The sequence below is a fragment of the Acinonyx jubatus genome, chromosome E4 (assembly GCF_027475565.1).
Source record: "Acinonyx jubatus isolate Ajub_Pintada_27869175 chromosome E4, VMU_Ajub_asm_v1.0, whole genome shotgun sequence".
In the NCBI taxonomy this organism is placed as follows: domain Eukaryota; kingdom Metazoa; phylum Chordata; class Mammalia; order Carnivora; family Felidae; genus Acinonyx; species Acinonyx jubatus.
Window position 1 is genome coordinate 26,706,735 of NC_069395.1, and position 22,725 is coordinate 26,729,459.

Genomic DNA, 22,725 nt, shown 5'->3' on the forward strand with positions numbered 1-22,725 from the left:
TTCCTTCCTTTTCTTTCTTTCCTTTTCTTTCTTTCTTTTCTTTCTTTCTTTCTTTCTTTCTTTCTTTCTTTCTTTCTTTCTTTCTTTCTTTCTTTCATCTACAAGAAGGTCAAGCTCCCCATGTGTTTTCCCAGTCCCAGCTCTAGAACTAGCCATTTTTCCAAGGAGCTCTGTTTCCTTTTATTGAGAATGATATTTAGAAACCAAGACCTGAGTGCTCAGTGTGTCCATTGCTTCCAGGGTGCCATTGCTTCTAGATGTCCCAGTGGACAGAGCTGAGAAATATATGTATACTAGCCTATTTCTATACATATGTATATTTATTTCTGTATCTATTCATACCTATATCAAAGTAAACAAGAGTTCAAACTATGCCTCCAACTCTAGTTCATCAACACCACAGAATTTATTGTAGCCTCTTGTACTTGTCTCCTCTTTTTCTGATAGTAAGAAATCTGCTTCTCCTTATCTATATTTACTTATTTGTTCAAACTTAGTATACATTTAAAGAGTTTCCGAATTGCTAACCTGTCCTCCTCTGAGATACAAATTTACCAACTAGAGTACAGTGTTATGTACAGGTTTGTGTGTGTGTGTGTGTCCTTGTCTTACAGTTTCAAGTGAAAACATTATTTTCCAAAGTTAATTAGTCAGCTCCTTCCCCCTCGGCCCCACCTTCCGCGAGGCTATATCATACATTCGTAAGACAGTTAGGTTTTATTTGTCTTAATCTGCATTCCATCATGGCTTCCCCTGACAGCGTGGTTAATTAAAAAAAAAAAATTACATACAATAAAAGTCACTCGTTGGGCTGTATAGTTTTTTTGTGTTTTGACAAATTTATAGAGTCACGTATCCATCACCACAGTACCAATACAGAATAGCCCCATTACCCTAAAAATTCCTTTATAGTAAACTTCTCTCCTTTCCCCAAACCTGACAACTACTAACCTGTTTTCCTTCCATATAGTTTTGCCTTTTCCAGAAGGCCATAGAAATGGAATCATACAATACGTAGATTTTTAGGTCTAGCATCTTTCACTTAGCCAAATGCACTTACGATTTGTCCTTGTTGTCACATGAACCAATAGTTCATTCCTTTTTCCTGTTGAGTATAGACAACCTCGTTGTGTGGATATACCACAGTTTGTTTTTCCATTTACCTGTTGAAGGGCATCTGAGTTATTTCTAGTTTTGGCATTATGAATAAAGCTGCTATAACTAGTCACGTATGGGCTTTTGCATGAACACAAATTTTCAATTCTCTTGGGTAAACGCCTAGTAGTGGAATGGCTGGGTTGTATAATACACGCGTGCTTTTAAGAAACTATCCAATCGCTTTCCAAAGTGGATACTGTACTTTGCAATGAATGACAATTCCCGGTGTTCCACATCTTTCTCTAGCATTTGGTTGTCCACACTCTTTTTCAAGTGGCAGCTGCTGCCCCACCCCAACTCTGACTTGTCCCTTCTTTTTGGCCTCTGCCTGGATTACAGACGAATCTGCATTCTTGCTTTGCAGCCTGCTGGTATTTGTGAAGGTAATGCTTTGAGGCTACTTCACGTTTCCACTGTGCACTAAAGTACTCTCGTATTTTTAATCTGCTAACCATCCTATAAGGCAGTTTCAGCAAACATTCTTAGGTTGGTATGAGAGATAACAGCACCCCGCTTCAGAAGAATTCCTTTCTGGCTTTCCCAGACCTTGGCTTTTGTGACTTCCTTAACTCCTGTGTATCTCGGCCTCTTTGTACTACTCTACCTGAGCGAACCCACTGAAATACAAGGATGTTCAAGGGTCTGTACTAGACCCTGTGGTGGCTGTGGATCTGGCACCCCATAGCTCTCCAGCTGGGTGCCTGGGGCCTAATTCTTCAGGAAGGAGCTATGCGTCTGGCCCCTTGGGGTCCACATCTCCGAAGTTGGCAGCTAACACATCCTCGTAGTCATCAGAGGCCTCATTTGACATCTCTTCTCCATGTTTCATCTGACTAGTCTCCTTCTGTGCAGATGGCGGATAGGTCACATAATCCCCTAGAGCCAGGAACCTCCCTGACTGCATGACAAATTGGACGTGGGTCCCTGGACCACCTGTCCTGCCTTCGACATGGTCTGTGTTTGAGGATGTCACTTCTTCCTCCGCCCGCTGCTGCTTTCCACTGGCATGTGCCGATGGGACATTTTCATAATCTCTGTAGCACCGAGAAACCATCCAGGGCTGCTTCCCGTGGATGGCCTCAAGATTCAACCCTGCCATGTTGACATAGTCATTTGAGGTCTCAGAAGAACTTTCCTCATCGCTGAGTGGGTCATCGCTCTCAGACCTTGGAGACCAAAAACTGGTGTGGTCACTGGCATTCCCACAGCCCTGCTCTCTTTCCTCAGTAAGCTCCAGCTTCTGAGCATTTGGGGGGGCAAAACTGTTCGTGGGGGTGGTGTTGGCAGAAGCGAGAAGAGTCTCAGCAATCTGTCCCGCCGTGGGGACATTGATGTAATCTCTGGAATCCTCTGAAGAAATGCTCAGGCAGTCTCTGGCTGCTGTGACATTGACATAGTGTGCTGAGGGAGTGAGGTCCCCACGCATCTGGAGCCCTGTGGCATTGTCATAGATGCCCACTGCATAGCCGTTGGCAGGATAATGGTCTCTGTGCACCCAGAGGACATTGCCTGCTTGGGAGGGCTATGAACAAGAAGAGAAGGGTAGTGATAGGATATGGAAGCGGAAATATGGGCAAAGCCTTTCTACTTCCCCAGCCAGTACCACTGTCTGGTAGTTCTTGTACTTGTTTCTTCCCCTTGGGGAAAAAATCTCTAAATCTCTAAATTGACTGCAAGGCTTTAATTTTTTTTTTTTTTAATGTTCATTTATTCTTGACACAGAGAGAGAGACAGACAGAGCATGAGCAGGGGAGGGGCAGAGAGAGAGATACACACAGAATCCGAAGCAGGCTCCAGGGTCCGAGCTGTCAGCACAGAGCCCGACGCGGGGCTCGAACTCACAGACCGAGAGATCGTGACCGGTGCCGAAATCGGACGCTCAACCGACTGGGCCACGCAGGCATCCCCCGGCCTGCAGGGCTTTAGATGTTAGGCAGGTATGAGAGAAGAGGAGAGCAACTGTGTACGTGTAACAACACAGTGTAAGTGTAAGTTTAGCAACAGTGTAGACGTGTAAATTGCTACTAGTGTTTGGCCACAGTATGAGTGTTCACCGGGGAGTGTGTGTGTGGGGGGGAGTGTGATAAACTGGACACAGCCTGCTGCCTCAGAACCCACTGAGAGACAATGTAGCTAAAAGTAGCGACTCAGCCCCCGACCCAGGGTGCAAATCCCAGCCTCGCTACTCTGTGCTGGGTTTGGGCAAGTTACTTAATCTCTCGGTGGCCTTACTTTCCAGCATGGGAAATGAGGATAATCATAATACCTATATAATACAGGTGTTTGTGAGGAGTAAGTGTATGACCATGTGCCAAGTGTTTGGAATAGCTACTGCCACGTCAAAAACACTAACAAATGCTTGCCATTATCATGAAAGGGGCGGCTGACATAAAGGCTCAGATGATTCTGGCCATTTAGGGATGCCGGTCTGAAATTTCCAGAGCTTCTGACTTTTCAAGAAAAGCCTCCAGACTTGAATGCGAAACCTTTTAGATTTTCACCTGTTGGCAATTGGTTCAAAATGTTCTTCACACACTACAGAGCCCAAGCCAGACACGTTGTGGCCTTACTTGGGTGTGGCACTCTGAATGCAAAATCCCCTCAGGATTCCCCACCCCGCCTTGCCCCCACCCCCAAGGGCTGGAACTCACTTTGGCAGTGGAGTTTCCTCTTTCCTGCCCTTCATCGGCCACGCAGGCTTGCTCCCCCAGGAAGTCTTTAGAGGTGGGAGCAGAGCCCAAGGATGGGGTATAGGGGAGGATGGCGGGAAGATGGTCGCATGGTATTCGAACCCTAAATCTTTGGGTTTTGGGTAGGCTGGAGAGCAGGGGGTCAGCAGCAGCGGGACTGTGTTCACTTGAGACGATCACAAACCGATTCTTCGACAAGCAAACAAAGACTTATCTATGGAAATGAGCCCCCTGAGTTTCAAAGTCCTCCCTTTACCGTGTCGGGTGCCACAGGGTTGTGGGAGTCCTCCCTGGGGGCTGCCTTCCGAGCCTGATCACAGGACATGTGGACTTATCGGTACTTGTTATACTACTCCCCTGGTCACCTCAAAAACGATCTCACATTTGGGGCGCCTGGGTGGCTCAGTCCGTTAAGCGTCCAACTTCAACTCAGGTCATGATCTCACACTCCGTGAGTTCGAGCCCCACGTGGGGCTCTGTGCTGACAGCTCAGAGCCTGGAGCCTGCTTCGGATTCTGTGTCTCCCTCTCTCTCTGCCCCTCCCCCATGTGCACTCTGTCTCTCTCTCTCTCAAAAATTAATAAACATTAAAAGAAAAATTAAAAAAAAAATCCCACGTTTGATCAAACACTTTTGACGCCAGCTACGGGGCTCAGTGACCTACAAATATACCTGCCCCAGAGGATAATTGAAATAGTTTGGCACAGGCCCCAGAAGTTATTACCACGGCAGGGTTTTTAGGGTGTTTTGAGCACCGACAGCCTTGTTGGAATGCTTGTGTGCCCTCCTGAGGTGATCACTTGGAAGGGGACAGGACTCCTTTGGATAAAGGGTTACCTGTCTTGGTGAAAACAATCCATTTCAGTTCTAACACCATGTCCTTGAATATATGTGCCCTGGTGCCTTGCTTAACATCACAAACACTTGTGCCTATCTTTCCTCATTTCTCTCCCTGGGCAGTAGGGAGGTCCTCAGGCTAGTCTTCCCAACGTATTAATAGGGTCACAGGGTGACTGCCAAAGGACATGTGGTTTGCTCTGTGACCTGAACTCCTTTCCCCCAGTTCTTCTGCCGGAGACACATCCCTTCTCCCAAGGGACTTGTCCTTTCCCTTGACTCTTACCACATGCTCAGAAGGAGGGCTCTCAGAATGTCTGGAGAGGAGGCTCTCGGTACTGAAAATACGGTTACTCCTTGACTGACGTCTCCCTGAAAGGACAGAGGACAAACCCTGAGGATGGCTGGCCGGTGCCCTGAGCACTCCAGCCTGAGCAGTCCCTGCATCGTGGGTGAAGTAGGTTTGTATGGCGTCTGGTAGTTGGGGCCTGATGTTCTGTGGTGAGAGGGTCAGAGCTACGGGCATGATGTGCTCTGAGCCCGGGAACTGCCCTCAGCTTCTAGCAGACGACAGGAGGACAGTAACTAGCACAGGGGCTGGGGAGGCTGGGAAGTTGGCTCCTGGGGTGAACCTTCCCTGCCTGTAATGCCGGAGGCCATGTTCTCCTCTGTCTGTCTTCCCCATCCCTAGACACACTCACCTGTCCTTTGCTAACCTCACATCAAGGTGAAACAACCCCCCAACCTTTTTAGAGCCCCCTAACTCTCTTTTTAGAGCTTTCTAGGCCCCCAGTGCTTCCTCCTATCCCCTCCTCTTCCATGCTCCCTGAAGGGCACAACGTCTGAAAGTTTAAAGAAAGCTGCCTCTGGGTGGTGAGAGGTGCATTCTGGGCATAGAAGGTCAGTAACGTCTGCAGTCCATGGATTAGAAAGAAAAACCTACCCAGGTCTTCTTGCCTCTGGGGCAAGGAGTCATAAATATTTTTGGCTCCTTGTCTGGGTCGAGACAGAGTCAGTAAGGGCATGATGGTAACTCGGAAGTAAGGAACTTGTCCTGCAAGGCAATGACAGAGATGGAGATCGTGGCAGAGGCCAGTGGCACAGAATGTGGGGACCTTTGGGGATGAGGTGGTCCCTGAAAATATTCTCCACCCTCACTATGTATCATAAAATATACATTTTCACAGTTGCCCAATTCCATTTGAGCTAGAAGACTTGGTAGACAGAAGCAGGAGGAAGAAACGGGGGGCCGGGGGCAAGGGTTGGGACACAAAAGTCCCAGGGCAACGGCTTTCAAAATGGAGACACAGCGTAGACTCTCGAGTGAGACAAGGACCAATGTGTCAGAGAAGAACAGAGGATTCCCCAGTGTGATAGTTTATCCCTGGAGGATAAACTGGGCTTTAAACGCCAGGCTAGATTATTGACCCTGGTGGGGGGTGGGGGGGTGGGTCCCAACTTTGGGTGAACAAGGGACTCACGCTTCTTCAATTTATTCCAGTTCCACAGGCCGTAGAAAATCATGGTGGTCAGGAGGATGGCGAGGAAGCCCGCGAACCCAGAAAAGATGGCACTGCTGTGGTCTTTATGTCTGTGAGGAAAACCAAGGGCCAGCTGTAGGAGGCTGAGGAGGTTGGAGAAGGTGCTTTCAACAGGAATTGGAGCCCGAGGACTTGGAATGGGAGCTGAGTGCCGGAAAGCGGAGGTGGGTAGGCTGTTTGGCTGAAGAGAGGGTCTTCTCTATGGACAGAGGGACACTGGACACAGGAGAAGGGAACTGTCCCTTCTGAATGCTGGATTCTAGACTCAGAAAGGCAGAGTAATGTATCAGAGATCCCACGGGTAGGAAGGGGCAGGGATAGAATGCGAGTTGAGGTCTGTTTGGACCCAACCATCGTGCTCTTTCTACCGCACCACATTATCCTCCAAGTTTGCAAAATCATGCTCCTCTGCCCTTACTGCCCCTTATCCCCTACTCCTGGGCTTCCTGTCTTGTGTGGAAGAGGGGTTACCCCACGCACAGTGAGGGAGCTCTCTGTGCCGGAGTCCAGCCTGCCGGCACTTGAGCCCCCCCCCCCCCGCGCACCAACGTGTGGAGCTGGCCGCCAAGCAACATTTGCTGTTTCGTGGGGCGTAACCGGTGCAAAGGCAGGAGACGGTTTGTGCTGCTGGCGATTCCCTGACAGGACTGGGGCTGCTGCCACTGTAACAAGAGCCAACAGAGGTTACGGCGGGAATCGCCAGGGGACCTGCTACCTCCAAATATCAGAAACCCGATCAGCTACCAGGGAAGGGTTTTGTCCTCCTGAGACCTAGGCTTGTTTACCCAATTTACACTGGACATTTCCGCCAGGCTCCCCAGTGGACGTCTCCAGCCAAATAGGCCTCAAACAGAATGCCTGTTCTTCTCTCATAAGCCTGCTTCTCCTGTGGTGTCTCCCATCATCTAGTGGCTCAGTCGGAAACCTTGGAGCCGTCCTTGAGCGCTCCTTCTCGTGCACACCTCACTTCCGGTCAAGCAGCAGATTCCGTCTGCTCCATCCTGGGCATCTTTCCCAAACCCAGTCACCTTTTGCTCCTCCACTGCCAACGCTCGGTCCATGTGGAGGTTTGTAGCACCCTCCCGCATGCGACGCCTGGCTTTCCCTCTTGACCCCGGCATATTATCTTCACGCACGAGCCAGTGTGGTCCTCCTGACAGTAAACCAGATCACGTCCCCCATGTTCTTGTGACCTGCATAATTTCCCATCACACTTGGGAAGACAGCCACAGTCCCTACCCAGTGAAGACATCCTGGCACCTTACGTGCTGGCCTCTGTCTGTCTTCTGACCTCGTTTCCTGCCACTTTCCATCTGACTTTGACAGCTAGGATTCGAGGCTCTTCCTCGTCCGTGCAAAGCGTAGTCCTGCCTCCGACCTACAGGGCCCTCTCCCAGGTGTCTGCGTAGCTCGGTCCATCATTTCACTCAGGTCTCTTCTGAAATGTCACCTGTTCAGACAGGCCCTCCCAGTCCACACTCTATTACTCTTGGTCCCCTTAACTCTGCTCTTGTTTTTCAGACTTAAGGCTGACTGGCATTATATTACATATCGATTTGTTTATCCGTTAAGATCTGACTTTTCCACGTGACTGTAAGCTCCAGGAGGCCGTGGACTTGTCTATCCTGTTTATCTGGTGCCTGGAACAGTGCCTGATACTTAGTAAGGACATGATGAATATTTGTTGAATGAGTGCGTAAATTAATAAACACGAAGGAATATAGAAGTGATGATTTCTGGGGGGATTCCGAGTTCTGACAGCTTTATGAATTCATTCCCCATCAATGCTCCTATTCACCTGCAGGTGACATATATTTGTTTGTTATGGTAATAACATTTATTTCCCTGAACGACAGCGATTTTAAATTTATCATTTTTGGGGCGCCTGGGTGGCTCAGTTGGTTAAGCCTCTGACTTCAGCTCAGGTCATGATCTCGTGATTCGTGAGTTAGAGCCCCACAGCTTGGAGCCTGGAGGCTGCTTCGGATGCTGTCTGTCTGTCTGTCTCTCTCTCTGTGCCCCTCCCCCATTCGCACTCTGTCTCTCTCTGGCTCTCAAAAATAAAAGTAAACATTAAAAAAATGTATTTGTTATCGCAGCACTGAGATTTATACCCACCAGTGTTGCTAAAGCTTCAACTGCTGATGGGTTTTTTTTTTTTTTTTTTATTGTCAGTATGATACTGAAAGTTTTAGCAGTAAAATTTATATCCACGATTAGTTCTGTGAGATTTTATATGCTAAAGATATAGCGTTATCACATCTATGGTTGCATTTTCCATTCATGGAAAGTTTTTAGGACCTAAAAACACATCATTGAAAAAAGTAGGCCTTTTGTTTCCATTATGGGAGGGCCTAGTGTTTTGTGTGTTTTTTGTGGTGGGGGGACTGGTGGTTGGGACCTGAGACAGGAAAGATTGGGGACAGTGATGGACCGGGTCTCTGGGAGGTCAGAAATCCTACCAGGCCAGGCAGCGAGCTCTAGGGAAATCCTGTGTTATCACAGCTACCCCCTGCGACTCCTTTTTTCTCGTCAACACCAACTCCTTTCCTCCCAGCAGCCCTGAGAAAACTTCTCTAAGCCTGGAGTTTGGTGGTCTCAGTGGACCTGAGCCTGGCTGTGAGGGCTAGGGTCACTGCTGGGGTAGAGCCCCCCCCCCCCCCCCAGGGTCCACCAGGGATGTCTGTCTAAATCTGGGGAGGGTGGAGTCACTCACCTGTCCAGGCTGCCACCAGTTTCCTGCAGAGTCCTGGCCTCCGAGGTCCCCCCTCTGATTTCTGAAAGGGTTGGGGTGATCATATCCATTTCCATGGGAACCTCTCTGGCTTCAGCTTCTCCTTCTAAGCCTTCTCTTAATTCTCATCAGCTAGTGCATGTTGCCACTTCTGGATCTTCCCAAGTTGTCGACCCCCAGGAGAAAAGGCAAAATTGGTTTGTGTTTTACATATCATCATGACCACTTTTTTAAGTAGATAAGAACGATGGACACCCTCCCCATCCCCATGTTTTCCAGTCTTTCTAGAACTTTCTTTCCCCCCCGCCAACTTTCTACCTTGTATCTACCTTGCAACTGTCAGGCTGCGTTGACCCCGAATACAAAAACAACAGGTTCGCTTCTACCTGGATGTGGTTACAGTGCCGGAGGCGAGAGCTCAGCCGGGTATGGTGTCCCCCAAGCGACGTGGCTCAGGGAGACGCTACGCTCTCTGCCTTCTGGTGGAAGTATGAGGGGCAAGGAGGGGGGAACTGCCAAGAGGCCCGAGAGAGAGGCTCTGTGAGAAGCCCATCCTCCCCCAACCCTCAAAGCAGACAGAAAAGAGCAAACATTTTGCCAGAATGGAAACAGAGAGTCGTCACAGGAAATGACACCACCAATGTGCTAATGAAGCTTGGGGCACAGGAAACGCTGCTCAGTTACAATAAGATAGCAGAAACCATGTCTTCACCCCCTGTTCCTTGGGTTGGCCGGGTGCGCTGTGGTCTGTGGGGAGTGTGGCTAAAGATGGGACAAGGTGGAGGGAGATTCATGACTGTTCCTTTGGGTTCTGAGGCAGGGAGGCAGGCTATTTTCATAGACACTTCCCTGAGTGATTTTGACAAAGCTGGTCTGTGTTTCACGTTCTGAGACTCTCTGGGTATTACCCTAAGGATGAAGCCAATGCTGGGTCAGCAGGGCCCCTGGAGGCCATTCCCTCCTGAAGCCCTGCCCTCCGTGGCCCCTGTCGGCTGGCTGTCTCCCTCACAGGACTCTTCTGGAGATCTGTCACAGTCCTGCTTGTTGTGTGGCTATCTCAGAGGCCAGAGACCCCATACCCCGTGTCTACCCAAAGTGTCCCAAACTTACACAACTGTTCAATATGTGTTTCTAGCTCCCTTCTCCTCTTTCCTTTTTCCATCTCCTAAAACTCTCTTTGCATCTCGGGAGGGTCCAAAAAAGAAGGGGCCACTAAGACTCTTATGAGGATGTGAAGAAGGGCTTCTGAGGGGCACCTGGGTGGCTCAGTCCGTTAAGCATGCGACTTCAGCTCAGGTCATGCTCCGGGAGTAGTCTGTGAGTTCGAGCCCCACGTCAGGCTCTGTGCCGACAGCTCAGAGCCCGGAGCCTGCTTCAGATTCTGTGTCTCCCTCTCTCTCTGCCCTCCCCCTGCCCCACTCACGTTCTGTCTCTCAAAAATAATTTAACGTTAAAAAAAAAAAAAAAAAAACCAAAGAAAGAAGGGCCTCTGACTTGGCTTTCCACAAGGCAATGGACTCCCAGAGGGATAGCACGGAATACAGACAGTGCCTCAGCACCATGTCTCTTCTGCCTCTTCCCAGTGGACCCTGAGGCCCATGGCCTCCCGGGGCTGCTCTCCCCCGCTTTGCGCGTCCAGGCTCTCACAAGGCCCTCAGGGCAGGGGGGCCGCTGGTGGGTCCTGGCCGGCTGTCCCCAGAGCTCTGCCTTTCCAGGTGCCCGCTGCCCTCCCTCCACGCAGACTTACCCGGTAGGAAGCAGAGGTGGTTCAGAGGCCGCTGGTTCGAGAACCGGAAGCTGGGTGTCTGTCTGCTTGTCCTTCAGGTGGGGTCTGCGTAGAGCTAGGACTCCTCAGGAGAAGATCCATTGCTCCATGGCCCTGGTGGCCGGGACTGGTAGAAGAGAGAAGCTAGGCTCCCCAGGCCTGTCCTGAGCCTCTGGTACCAGAAGGCTGTGTGCAAACTGGGAACTTGGAAGGCAGTCCAAGAGAAGGGCCAATGGAACCAAACCTCAGAACAGCTACTTTAAAAAAAAAAAATTTTTTTTTTTTTTTAAAGAAATTCTCTTGCGTGATCATCTTAAGACCTTGGTTCTCTTATCTACCCAGAATGCTTGAGTCAGACTGATCTTCCCTCCGGGTCTCCTGACTCTCTCCTCCCCGCCCCCCCCCACCCCAGCTTAAGGGAAACAGCCTTCTGAAAGGAGGCTTTGCAGACAAGCTCCAGGTTTTCAGACCCAGCTGCGCCCTGTCGCCCTGTTCTCCTTTCCCTCCCCGTTGTGCAATGCAACAACCAATCAAACCAACAAATGAGAACACAAAATAGGTGTGTGAAATTATTCATCACAATAATGGAAGAAAACGACTCACTCCTGGGAAATAGGGTATATGTTTTAAATCTGATTGGTCTGGTGTTTCCCTCTAACGGCTTTCCAAGATTTCGTTCGGGGTTGAACGTGACACAGGATTCTAAAGTATTGAGATTGGTTTTAAACAGACAGAACTTACGCATCCAAGTGAGCAAAACCCGTTGATGGGGAGAGGCTCTGTGCTAACTCAGCGGATCTTGCTAATACCCGAAACCTTTCAGAGTCCTCAGGCAAGACAGAAGCACTGCGCTAAGAGTATCAGTTCAAGTTCAGATCCTAAATGACCTACTTGGGTGATCTTGGGCAGGTCCTCTAATCTTTCTGGGTGTTTCCTTGGGTGTAAATGGACAGTGTAATACTACTTAGGTAATGCTGTTGTGAAAATGAATCGGGCTAACCATGAACCATGCTTAGCTTAGGACTTGGCATATGTAGGAGCTCATTAAACGGGGCCACTATTGTATGCTTATCTCATTATGCATTCGACTCATTTCTTTATACTTCAGTGGACTGCCCCCTTTGGTCTTTGTCTCTCCCTCTCTTGATGTTTAGCCTGCCTGCCTGCCTGCCTGCCGTGTGGCACTTTCCTTTTTTTTTTTTTTTTTTTTAATATTTTTAAAATTTTATTTATTTATTTTGAGAGAGAGAGAGACAGCACGTGTGGGAGAGGAGCAGCGAGCACCGGAGAGAGAGAATCCCAAGCAGGCTTCATGCTGCCGGCACAGAGCCCAACGTGGGGCTCAAACCCACGAAACCATGCGATCATGACCTGAGCTGAAGCCAAGAGTCAGGTGCTCGGCTGACTGAGCCCCCCGGGTGCCATGCATATGTATGGGAAGTCTCCCGCCACGTAGCTCTAGATGCTTAGCACACGGCCCTTAGCCTCAGCGGGCACCCCTGTGCGGGCACTCTGCACTCCACGCAGCCCTGGCTCTGGTCACTTCCACGTCCTTGGCCCTTGCGCTGGTTCCTCCACTGTGACGGACAGACTCCTCTCTGTCTCGTAAAATTCCAATAAAATCCATTTGAAGAGTTTTATACTGGTTATTTCTGGGTTGTGGGCCTTGAGGCGTTTTGTTACCTCCTTCTCGGGATTTTATCGCTTGCGTTATTATATAGAGCAAGTGTCATTTTTATAAAGAAATAGAGTTATTTTTTAAAACAATATGTCTTGTCACCACCTCTGTGAAGACTTCCCCTTCTGGACCTGGGTTTGCTCTTCTGCGTTCCCATGGCACCGGCCCTCGATTGTTGGGATTAGTTGTTCAAATGTCTGTCTCCTCGAGTAGCCCTTGAACCCCTTCAGGGCAGGGACTTTGTTTTATTTATTGCATCTCTGGCATTTGGCACGGTGCCTGACCATCATCAGAATGTGGGGGGTCCTCTGAGAAGTTCTCTCAGGTGCTTATTGTTGCTGTGACTTTATGACCTAAGTGTGTAACGGGGTGAGATATTGGGAAAGAAATCGGTGTCCAGCATTTTCTCCCGCCGTGTGCTCATCCAGCCAAAAGAAAGAGGCAAGCCCTTCACTGTCCTCGCTGCCCCTTGTAGGAAGGGGGACCCAGCTCCCGTGTTGGGTCTCCTTTGCCCTAGGAAGGGGTTAACAGTGGCGTTTGTATTTCTTTTTCCTCTTCTTCTTTTTCTAATGTTTATTTTTTGAGCCCGGGTGGGGGGAGGGGCAGAGAGCCAGAGACAGGATTTGAAGCTGGCCCCATGCTGGCTGCAGAGAGCCCCAGGCAGGGCTTGAACTCGCAAACTGTGAGATCATGACCTGAGCCAAAGTGGGGCGCTCGACCAACTGAGCCACCCAGGCGCCCCACAGTAGCTTTTGTATTTCTGGGCCAAAACCAAAACCAAACAAACACACGAACAAACACACACAAGCCCACGTTGCCCTGTGTGAAAGACAACTCCAGCCAGGCTTTGTTTGGGAAGGTTTGGGGGCTGCAGCAACCACACCACAGCAGGGTGCCGCTGGAGCCTTAACCCCCCATCCCCCTCCTGTTCGCTTGTTTCTGTGCTGGAGGCCTTCTCTAGTCCAGGCAAGTCTGAAACCCAGAACAAAGGCAGCAGATACTTTCCTTTTAAGTTAAACTTGAGAGAGAGCAGGGTTAGGATAAATAGATTTAGAAAGTATGGAAATAGTTCTCTGCTCCCCCGCCCCCCGCTCTGCCCAAGGCCCTTGGGGAGAGAGAGGAGAATTTGGAAGCAAGAGGGCTGTCCCCCAGTGAGGCTAGGCCTTCCTGGAAGAGGTGGCTTGGTGATGGGCAAGAGAGCACCCTCCTTAAGTCTGGCGGGCAGACGTCTGCCTTCTTGGTCCCTCTGGAGTTCCGTGTTTGGTAGCCTCCCCTGGAGCCCTAGCGGCTGGAGAGCCACGAAGCAGAGATAACTGTGAGGTGTTATCTCTGATGAGCAAATGTCTGCTGACCACCCCAAGTCTCCCCTCAGCAACGGTGCCGGGCACAGTGTGTGCTTGTTGAATGAATGAGCGGACCAGCGTCCAAGGCTGGGGAGGAGACGAGACCATTAAAAAAATGACAGGCCTCTTGCCGATCTTAGCTAGTTTGGTGCTAGGCTTTATTTAATTAAGAAAAGAAACAGATTTCCTGTACTTTAAGGGCTGCGGAGCAATTTGTCTTTGTTGTCGGTATAAGTGGCTGAGCCCCGGGTGGAGCCTGCCCGTGCACGTCCCGGTATGCACCTACGTCCAATGCACGCATGATAATGCTACATTCCAGGGGAGATCAAGCAATGAAAGAGAAATGCCTCTTAGGCCTTCTCCAATGGCTACTAATAGCCATTTTTGACACTGGACTGAACATGGAAAGAGTGTCGGAGTTGAGGAGACCCTCAAGTCATGCAACAAATTAGTAGCAGAGTCAGGGTTATATCCTAGGCCTTCCCATTCCCCGGCCGGCCCTCGCCACCGTGGCTTCAAAGAGACAGCTTGTAACTTTATGCCATTCCGCTGGGTTAGATCTCTGCATCCCCAGACTACTGCTCTTTCCACAACAAATTCCAAGGGTGAATCAGCGAGGTCACAATCTCAGCAGGATGGACCACAATCAGTAAGTTTTACTCTCATGCATGTGTGTTGATGTTGCTAACTGTAACGGGAGCCAATCAAGACAAGATGCAAATTAGGCTTGCTGGTGTATTTAATCACACAAAACTTGTGTCCCTCGTGTTTGGATCGTTTCAGTGTGCTAGTGGGGGGCCTCAGAGAGGACTGGTCCACAGTACCCTTGGGGCAATTTTTTTTAACAATTTTTTTTTAACACTTATTTATTTGTGAGAGACAGAGTGAGACAGACCATGGGTGGGGGGGGGGGGTGCAGAGAGAGAGAGAGGGAGACACAGAATCCGAAGCAGGCTCCAGGCTCCGAGCTGTCAGCACAGAGCCTGACGCGGGGCTTGAACTCATGGACCGCGAGACCATGACCTGAGCTGGAGTCAGGCGCTTAACCGACTGAGCCACCCAGGTGCCCTCCCCCCTTAGGGCAATTTTTTAAAGCTACCACTGACCTAGAAGCCAAATACCTTAAAAAAAAAAAGGCTACTTGTGTTGAACACCTGTGGGCTCTGAATTATCTCTGAGGAATCCCTTTCGGATCTTCAAAGGGTAACCTGAAAATCATTGATGTAGCTCAACTGTCCCCTTGTTGAGGTGGAGAATCAAGCCCCTCAAGCAGCGGAGTGTGGGGCACCAGTCTCTTGCCTTCTGGGCTGCCCACACGTCAGGATCCGACTCCACCTCTCGAATTTCTGTTTCAGATTCTCCGCCAAAGGGTGAGCAGACAAGATTCAAACCCCTTCTCTCTCCTACCTGAAGAGCAGCAGTTTCAGTTCAAAGGTTCGGCAGGAAGACGTGGGGATTCTTGACGCAGACGAAGGGCTTTGGATGACCACAGGTGTATTTGTTCTCCCTGTCACAGGTGCTGAAGGCCACTGTGGGTCCCCAGCCCTGCCTTCCTCGGCCTCACTTCCTCTTTCAAGTCAGTTTTCGTGTGTATTTGCTTTCAATCAGGCCCAGCCATGAGGATCTCGAGTTCTAAGACACAGATCAGTCGTTCACGGTAGTGTTCCTGGGTCCAGCACGCAAAAAAAACTATCACCCAACGAATGTGCCGTGTCTGGAGGATGGTCCATGTAACGGAGGACGGCCTCTATTACAGGGGACATCAGAGAAACCAAATGTTGGCTGACCCTGAACTCAGGGACCAGGTCTGTCCAAGAGCAGAGGTGGATACACCTGGGTCTGAGTATGAAGGCTCCGACTACTCGGACGGTTCAAGGGGCTCCCCTTGTTCAGACTGTGTGAGCAGAAGCCAAGCTTCTGATGGCAATTTGGCTTTTCCAATATGCGGACCACTTAAATTCTCATTGGAGGCGTCCAGTGGCCTTCTGGTTTTGACACCAGCCTCTGAGGAGATGGCAGAGGCAGGCCGTTCCGAAGAGGCCACTCCCTTCTATGTGTGTGTCTTCTGAGGACAAGGATTAATCCCACGTCAGCAGACGGGCAGGCCCAGGACACAGAAGCCACTCCCTTTCACGGCTAAAAGTATTACAGTCCAAGGGTCTAGCAAGGTTGTTATCGCTCATGGCTTAGGTTCATGTTGGCGACAAATGAACAGAAATGGCACCGCAAACTTAGGAACATGTTGACGTGTTTTGTTTACATCCGGGTTTCCAGATTTATCTGCCGGTAAAGGACGTGCCATTTCCACCTTCCTTCATGCTTGCAGTAACATGAAGGCCATGCCCTAATGGAGCCAGGTCAGGGGCTGGTAACGAGTTCGCTGGTCCCCAATGACTGATCTTTGGATTTGCCACAGATCAAGTCAGGGGGTTGCCCAGCTGTGTGTGGGTATACCTGGGAGGGGACCAGTGAGTCTTGGTGGAGAGCTTCCAACAAAGCCAGTGACCACAGGGAGAGCATATGGTGGCTGAGAAAGGCTCGCAAACCATTATTAAAGACCATATACCACATACAAGGCCGTAAACCATATATAAAGGCAGAGAAATTGTGCTTTTCTAGAACTGGGGGCGGGGGAAAAAATGGAAGAAAAGAGCATACTCTTTCTTTTGTATAGTAACTCAGGCCCAAGGAGCTGAGCTGGTTTTATTCTTTATTAAAACAATACCTCGGGGTTGTTCGTCTCTGCCAGAGAGCTGCTTTGAAGCTCATGCCTCTCCAGGCCTTACCACACACTGGGGTTAGGAGGTGAAAATGAGAAAGACCCATTTTGCAAAACAGAGGCACAGATCTCAGGTCCAGCCGAGACAAGGTGAGAGTGAGGGGAGACACAGGGCCGAGCCTTAGAAAGGACTCAAGGTGTGTGTATACATGTCTGTGTGTTTTGCATCCCTTTCTAGCAAAGGTAATGAATGGGGAGGGAATCTGTAATGGGAAAAAAAGAAACTGGGTTGTTTTGCGAATGGTTTCTGTTATCAGACAAGGCCTAGCCCCCTGTTAGTTATTACTCGTTTTTTTTTTTTTCTCCCCTAGCCCGTTTTAAAGACCCGAAACAGGCAGGGCGCCTGTGCCTATGGAGGGCAACCGGGACAGGCAGAGAAGTAGGGACAAGACTTCTCATTACAGAAGCCGGCTTCATTCAGGGCTGGCTCCTCCTTTCAGAAGCAGCCTGTTCAAACAGCCAGGAGAGTTTGGGCTGTCCTTCCCTATCATACGTTCCCTAAAGGACCCTGGGGAGCCGACAAAGTCCTTTCCTCTCTTTGATGTTTCCAGAGAGAGCTGTGGAACTTGATTGGGCGCCTGGATGAAAGGCGCAGGGAGTTAGGAGTTCTGAAATAATGAAGCTCAGAGCCCAAGTGAGCTGCCAGGGAGCTGTTTTGGCCCAAACGTGGGGCCTAATCAGTCATGCTAGAGACTCACCGAACGGAACGGGACAATTAGCAGAACAGAACAGAAACCTTGGGAAGGGAGGGACTGGAGAACCCCAGAGGCAAGGTAGGTAAAAAAGTGCTAATATCAGGGGAATGAATTTTTCCAAAGGGCATTTCATTAAAAAAAAAAAAAAAAAAAAAAAGGATAAAGGCAAAGAAAAAAAGAAAGGACTGCCACATCGGACTCTTAATCCTTCCAAATCTCCTTTCTCAAAAGCTCTAGCTTTGCAGCGCCACCAACCGTGGATTCTGCCTGAAGCAAGGGGAGCAAAGCTCGTACCTTCGGCGCAGGGGCCTGGCAAGCGGGGCCACGAGTCACCAGAGGGACGTGCTGGCAGAGAAGCATGTCAGGGTCCAGTGACAAGCTGAGCTCCGGGCTTGCATGGATGGGGTTCCTGATGTGACGGTGGCAGGTTCCCCTTCCCACGGACCCCCGGTGACACGACCCCCCCCAGCGGACACGACACATTGAGGACAGCGCAGTTACAGGTAGGCATGGGTTTTTATTTTCAGTGCACGGCAGTACTGATTCTCATCAGCAACAAGCTTTATTGGTTCCAAAAAATATATATATATATCCCTTTTTCTCCCCCGTCTTTTAAAACTCCTCTTCTTCCCGTCTCAGTGGACAGCATATTTGAATTTCAGATTTGCCGGTTTACGGCATTTTTTTTTTCCTTTAAGAACCATATAAATACATGCAAAACGTTGTACAGAGAGCTTCAATAATATCGGAACGCAAATACAGATCGGGTGCACTGTTCGGCTGAACTGCGAATTATGGTAACACACACTGGGGCGTACACTGCTGCTTGGCTGTCGCCATGTTTGTTGATGGCATGCAGACCACACTAGTCAATCTTTTGTTTTGTTTGGTTTTCTTTTTTATACAAAAATACCAGTGCTTGTTATACTAATTACTGAAAAAAAGAAGAACAGAAAAAGAGAGACGAAGAAACTCAAAGTTCCTATCTGCGTGCTGATCGGAAAAGAACAACGTAGATAGATTTGTTGGCACATATATATGGCATATTCACATATGGCATATATACATATGGGGAGCAAATCTGAACCAAAGGCCAGTTCGGTCACGGGGAGCTCACTTCCCTCCGTCTCTCCTTGTCAAGAGGAAAGGGGACAGCAGGCCTAACAGCAGGGCTGGGAAGGCAGAGCACTGGCACTGAGCTAAATGGAAGGGCGTCTGGTCTATTCTGAGGAAAAGGCTGGAATGGCTTCAGAATAGCAGGCATTTACAAGTGCCTCATCCCCACCGCTGCAGCGGGTGGTCCCTAGATACGGAAAGTGAGGAAGTGTGCACTTTGTGATGGTGTCCCAGGCTGCTTCAATCGTTAGGCAAAAGAAAGCAGGAAAGAAAGGAGGTGAGGCATTTAGAGGTTGCAGGACACATGCGAGCTTGCCACACCCCCCCCCCCCCCCACCTCGGGTTTTCGGCAGCGAGGTCAACGCTCAGATATAACGGTGCAAACTCTCCCCTCTGACGCTCAAGTGGAAGAAGAAACCTAGACCCTAAAGAACCCACAAGTGTCAGAAGGATTGCTCGGTGGTCTAACACCTTTAGGGATGGGGGAGTCACTTCAGAGGGCACCTATGGGAAGGACCTAGCCCCAAGATTACCACCCGGGGTTAGAACCAGCCTTTGATTTTTCCACTTAGAAATCTATCCCCCGTCTAATATATTGCACACAACATTTCTAGGGGAGGGGAAGTCCCAAATCAGATCCTTGCACAAAGACTCATTAAGGGAAAACTCCTGGGACAACAGGAGGTGAAAGAACCATAAAAAATGCAACCCCCAAATCAGAGCATCCTTGCAGCCCGAGAGATATTCGTGTTGTGGGTACCACTCTGCCAGCTACCCATCAAGAAACAAAATCCAACCAAGGCCCCTGATCTTAATTCACCAGTCGCTGAAAAGCCTGGCACCCATCTCCATGGGGGACATACCCTCATTTTCTGCTGGTTATCCCTTCTTGCTGGATGCTTTCCTTCCCATTCACAGTCTACTGCCCATTTTTCTAGGTTCATCTAGGATAGTAATTTCCCCTTCTCCCCATCAGACCCTTTTCAGATCTAAAGCACCATATTGGGGGAAAGCTTTAGTAACTTGTGCCATATTGACTCACTGCCAGTTGGATCACTAAAACTGAATAGAAAAAAAACTTATATAAAAAACATATGCACATAAACACTTAAACTTACTCAATTCCATATCAACAAAATTTATATTAAAAAAGTCTAGAACCCAACAAATTTTTTTTCCCCTAAGTATAAAGATGGCTGTTTGGAGAAAGGAAGTACGGTGCATTGGTTTTCAAACCAATTACAAATATACTAAGTCACCTGTCATGTCAAACAGCTGGTTATATGCTCCTTCCACAGGGTAACATGACAGCACTTAATTTCGAATCCTTTAAACAAAATACATATGGCTGACTCAAAAATATCAGTTTCTGATCTAAAGAAAACTATATTTTTTGCATAATATTTCTCTATTTTTTTTCTCTCCTACCACGGAAACTAGAATACACACAAAAACCATTGAGCTTAAACAAGTAGACACAAGCTCTCAAGAGTAACCTGTCAGGCACCATGAGAGTCTTTTGGGAGCAGGAATGGTAAAATAGCCTCCAAAGTTTGTTATTGGCTTGTTTTTCAAACTGATCTGAGGTAATAAAAGACTTGACAGAACGAAATCTTCCAATGTACTTAATAAATATGTATGTGCACACCTAACACCTTGGGTGAGCTGTTTTGTCCCCACAGGAGTATTTAAGACAGAGAAAAGATTGCTGAAGCACGTGACCCTTATAAAACCCAAATCAAATTTGGTGGGTTGCGTAGGAATGGGGATGGGTGGGGGTATTGTTTCCTTGCTCTTTCTACCTCGGACAGCTCAGATGGAAGGGGTAAGGGATGAGGGATCTAGAAGAGAAGGCCAGAGAGCATAGGTTCAGGCCACCTTACCGTCACAAGTGGACATTTGGCAGTTCATAAGAGCCTCGAGACCTACTCCCTACTCCCATCACTCTTGAAAGAGGGGGACAGGCCTCATTTATTTAACGGGAACCGGTAGACATGAGCTAATAATCCCTGCACAGAAGAGCTGATGTCCACATCAGCAGGGATAAAAATGAAGCTCCTGCAAACGTGGCTCCACCTTGTCCCATTAAGGAACACTTAAAAAAAAAAATCTCCTGGCAAAGTCCCCAACTCCTGAGAGGCAGGGAGGAAGGGGATGCTTTGGGCAGTGTTCAGGGAGAGAAGGCACAGGGCTTTACAGTCGAGCACATTCTGGGGAGGGCCTTGAGTGGGTCATGTGGGAGAAAGGGAGAGAGGGAGGAGAGAATTTCAGGGTGCGTCTTTTGCTCCTTCAAGTCAGCAAAATGTCACTGGAGTCCACTTGGGATGTGTATTTTCAAAAGCAGAATATTTGAGAAAGGTTGGGACCTGTTCAGAGACCAGACGAGTTAGGGGCCACGAAAGAGCAGAACAAGAAAGATGAAGGGTATGTCAAAGCTGGTACTTGGGCACCTAACCTCAGAGTGTCTGGTTTTCTCGGACGAAGGGTTTCTCTGATCCTGTTAGGATGGCCCTTTGGCCTCTCCCAAGGCTTCTCAGTACTCACTTCCCCAACAATCAGGTCCTGTCCTAGAAGGGCCTTGGCAGAAGGCCTTGAAAGCGGTAGTGGTCAACCCAAGGAGGATTGCACAAGAGTTGGCTTTGATGGTCTGTCTTGTCCTAGAACTGCCAGCTGTTGGTCCTCAATATCCAAGTCCACTTAGGAGGCAGGGCCGGTCTCAATTAATTCCTCTGCTACCACTTTGGGAATAGGAGAACAATCAGGCTTATGGTAAAAATTGCATACCAAACACATGAAAGCTTCATGGTCAAGGCTGAGCTCCCTGGCACTTAGAAATGATACACACCTGACAAGATGGCAGTTTAGAAGTGGAAGGTAACCTGACAACAACAGAAACACATTCTTACCAGCTCTCAATTGCTTCAAAAGGATCTTATTAGCAGAGAAACCTTTCCTCCTCTGAGACTAAGCCAAGGGTTCCACTGGGGCCAGAAGGGAGAATGGCCAAAGTTGACTCAATTCAGCCATGTCCTTTCCAATTTCTCAATCATCATGACAAAAAAAAAAAAAAAAAAAAAAAGAAAGAAAACAGAAAGAAAAAAGAAAAAGAAAAAAGAAAAGAGAAAAGAAAAAGAAAAAAGGGGGGGGGAAAGAAAGAGTGAAAGTAAGGAAGACAATGGTCACAAAAGACCAAAAGAACCTTGGGGAGGTTTGACTAGAAGCACAGAAAGAGCTAGAGGGCTTTAGGTGTAAGGTTTGAAAATGGGAAGGTCATTTTAAAAACAACCACTCTATAAGATGATTCTATACATTCCATTCCTATCTCAACACATTTCGTTTGGGGATATTTTATCTCTCTGAACCCTCAACCTCGCTTATAAATGGCACAGACTCATAGGGTAAAATCCAGAAGTCAGGAGTTGATGACATATGTATACATACCGGGAAGAGTCTGGGTTGGGGTAGATGCCAAGAGGATTGTCATCATTTCTTTACACATGACAACTGATACACCCAAGGGGTAGATTCTACCATTCATTACCTGCCTGGGGTTTGACTGGGTCCTGCTACAAACCCCAACTCAAGTTTAAGTTGAAATCCTTGTTGGTCTGTACTCTTGCCTCTTCATGGTCAGGTGGGGGTTCACACATACTTGGGAGCAGCTGACATGACAGTGAAAAGTCCCATCGTCACCTTAGAGATGGGACAGATGAGAAAGGAAATGGGAAAAGCGGGGACGGGAGCCAGAGAATGAAGTTCAAACTGATGTCTCCAGGCTGTGTAGAGGGCTGTCCGCATGGGAGGCAACGATGTGCACTTGGCTGCAGTCCACCGCATTGTTGTTCTTGTTGGCATATGGGGTGACCTCACCATCCAACAGGAGCACCCTAGTCCCAGCCTTAGGAGCCTGTTCGAGATCTTCCTCCTCATGCTCATCCAGGAGTGGTGTTCGTGGCACCTCCTCATCTATGGCGAATTCAGGGTGGGTCATGAAGTTGTGGATGGAGTTTTGGTTCTTGGGTTTCTGAATGCTTTCGTGGAGGGAACTATGGAACGCTTTGACCACTTTGATCTATACCAGGGGAAGGAAAAGGAGGACGAGAAAACACGAAGGTGAGAATTGGCCAGTAGAACAAAGAACTGGTGGTTGGAGGAGAGAAACAAAACCCAAACTACAAGACACTACTGCTCAACAATCAAAATCAAACACATAAGAAATCACGGAACACCAGGAACATCAACTTCCAAGCACGGGGTTGGGGTGGGGTGAGTAATGGCAAACAACTGAATATTTCAAAAGCTGCATTAAAAAAAAGAAAGAAAGAAAGAAAGAAAGAAAGAAAGAAAGAAAAAAAAAAGGTAGAGAACCCAAAGCAAAGTTAGCGTTCC

At 48.7% G+C, this 22,725-nt stretch overlaps 2 protein-coding genes and 1 long non-coding RNA gene across 11 annotated transcripts in view; 1 reads left to right on the forward strand and 2 right to left on the reverse strand.

The window, feature by feature from the left end:
* Window positions 1-702: 702 nt before the first annotated feature.
* On the reverse strand, window positions 703-10,980 carry LAX1 (lymphocyte transmembrane adaptor 1). Of its 3 annotated transcripts, none has more exons than XM_053209502.1 (6): window positions 10,708-10,980; window positions 8,943-10,275; window positions 6,167-6,276; window positions 5,629-5,739; window positions 4,972-5,057; window positions 703-2,680 (listed from the first exon to the last, which is right to left on the reverse strand). In XM_053209502.1, the coding sequence occupies exons 2-6, from the start codon at window positions 9,035-9,037 to the stop codon at window positions 1,886-1,888; spliced, it is 1,197 nt and encodes a 398-aa protein (XP_053065477.1). In that variant the 5' UTR covers window positions 9,038-10,275; window positions 10,708-10,980; the 3' UTR covers window positions 703-1,885. The 3 variants fall into 3 exon arrangements, with proteins under 3 accessions (XP_053065477.1, XP_053065478.1, XP_053065476.1); XM_053209503.1 differs by adding an exon at window positions 7,012-8,024 and having other exon boundaries at window positions 8,943-10,977; XM_053209501.1 differs by having other exon boundaries at window positions 8,943-10,980.
* LOC128313078 (uncharacterized) lies at window positions 6,173-21,424 on the forward strand. Its single transcript, XR_008293244.1, has 2 exons — window positions 6,173-6,390; window positions 15,102-21,424. It is a non-coding gene; the product is annotated as an uncharacterized LOC128313078 (long non-coding RNA).
* Window positions 17,718-22,725, reverse strand: part of ATP2B4 (ATPase plasma membrane Ca2+ transporting 4) — a 96,935-nt gene continuing 91,927 nt past the window's right edge. For 5 of the 7 annotated variants that reach the window (XM_053209499.1, XM_027074769.2, XM_015067716.3 and 2 more), the window contains one exon: window positions 17,718-22,408. In XM_053209499.1, the coding sequence (XP_053065474.1) occupies window positions 22,094-22,408 (315 nt within the window). In that variant the 3' untranslated portion in view covers window positions 17,718-22,093. The remainder of the gene's footprint in view (window positions 22,409-22,725) is intronic. The other 2 variants (XM_027074771.2, XM_015067638.3) reach the window with 1 other exon arrangement.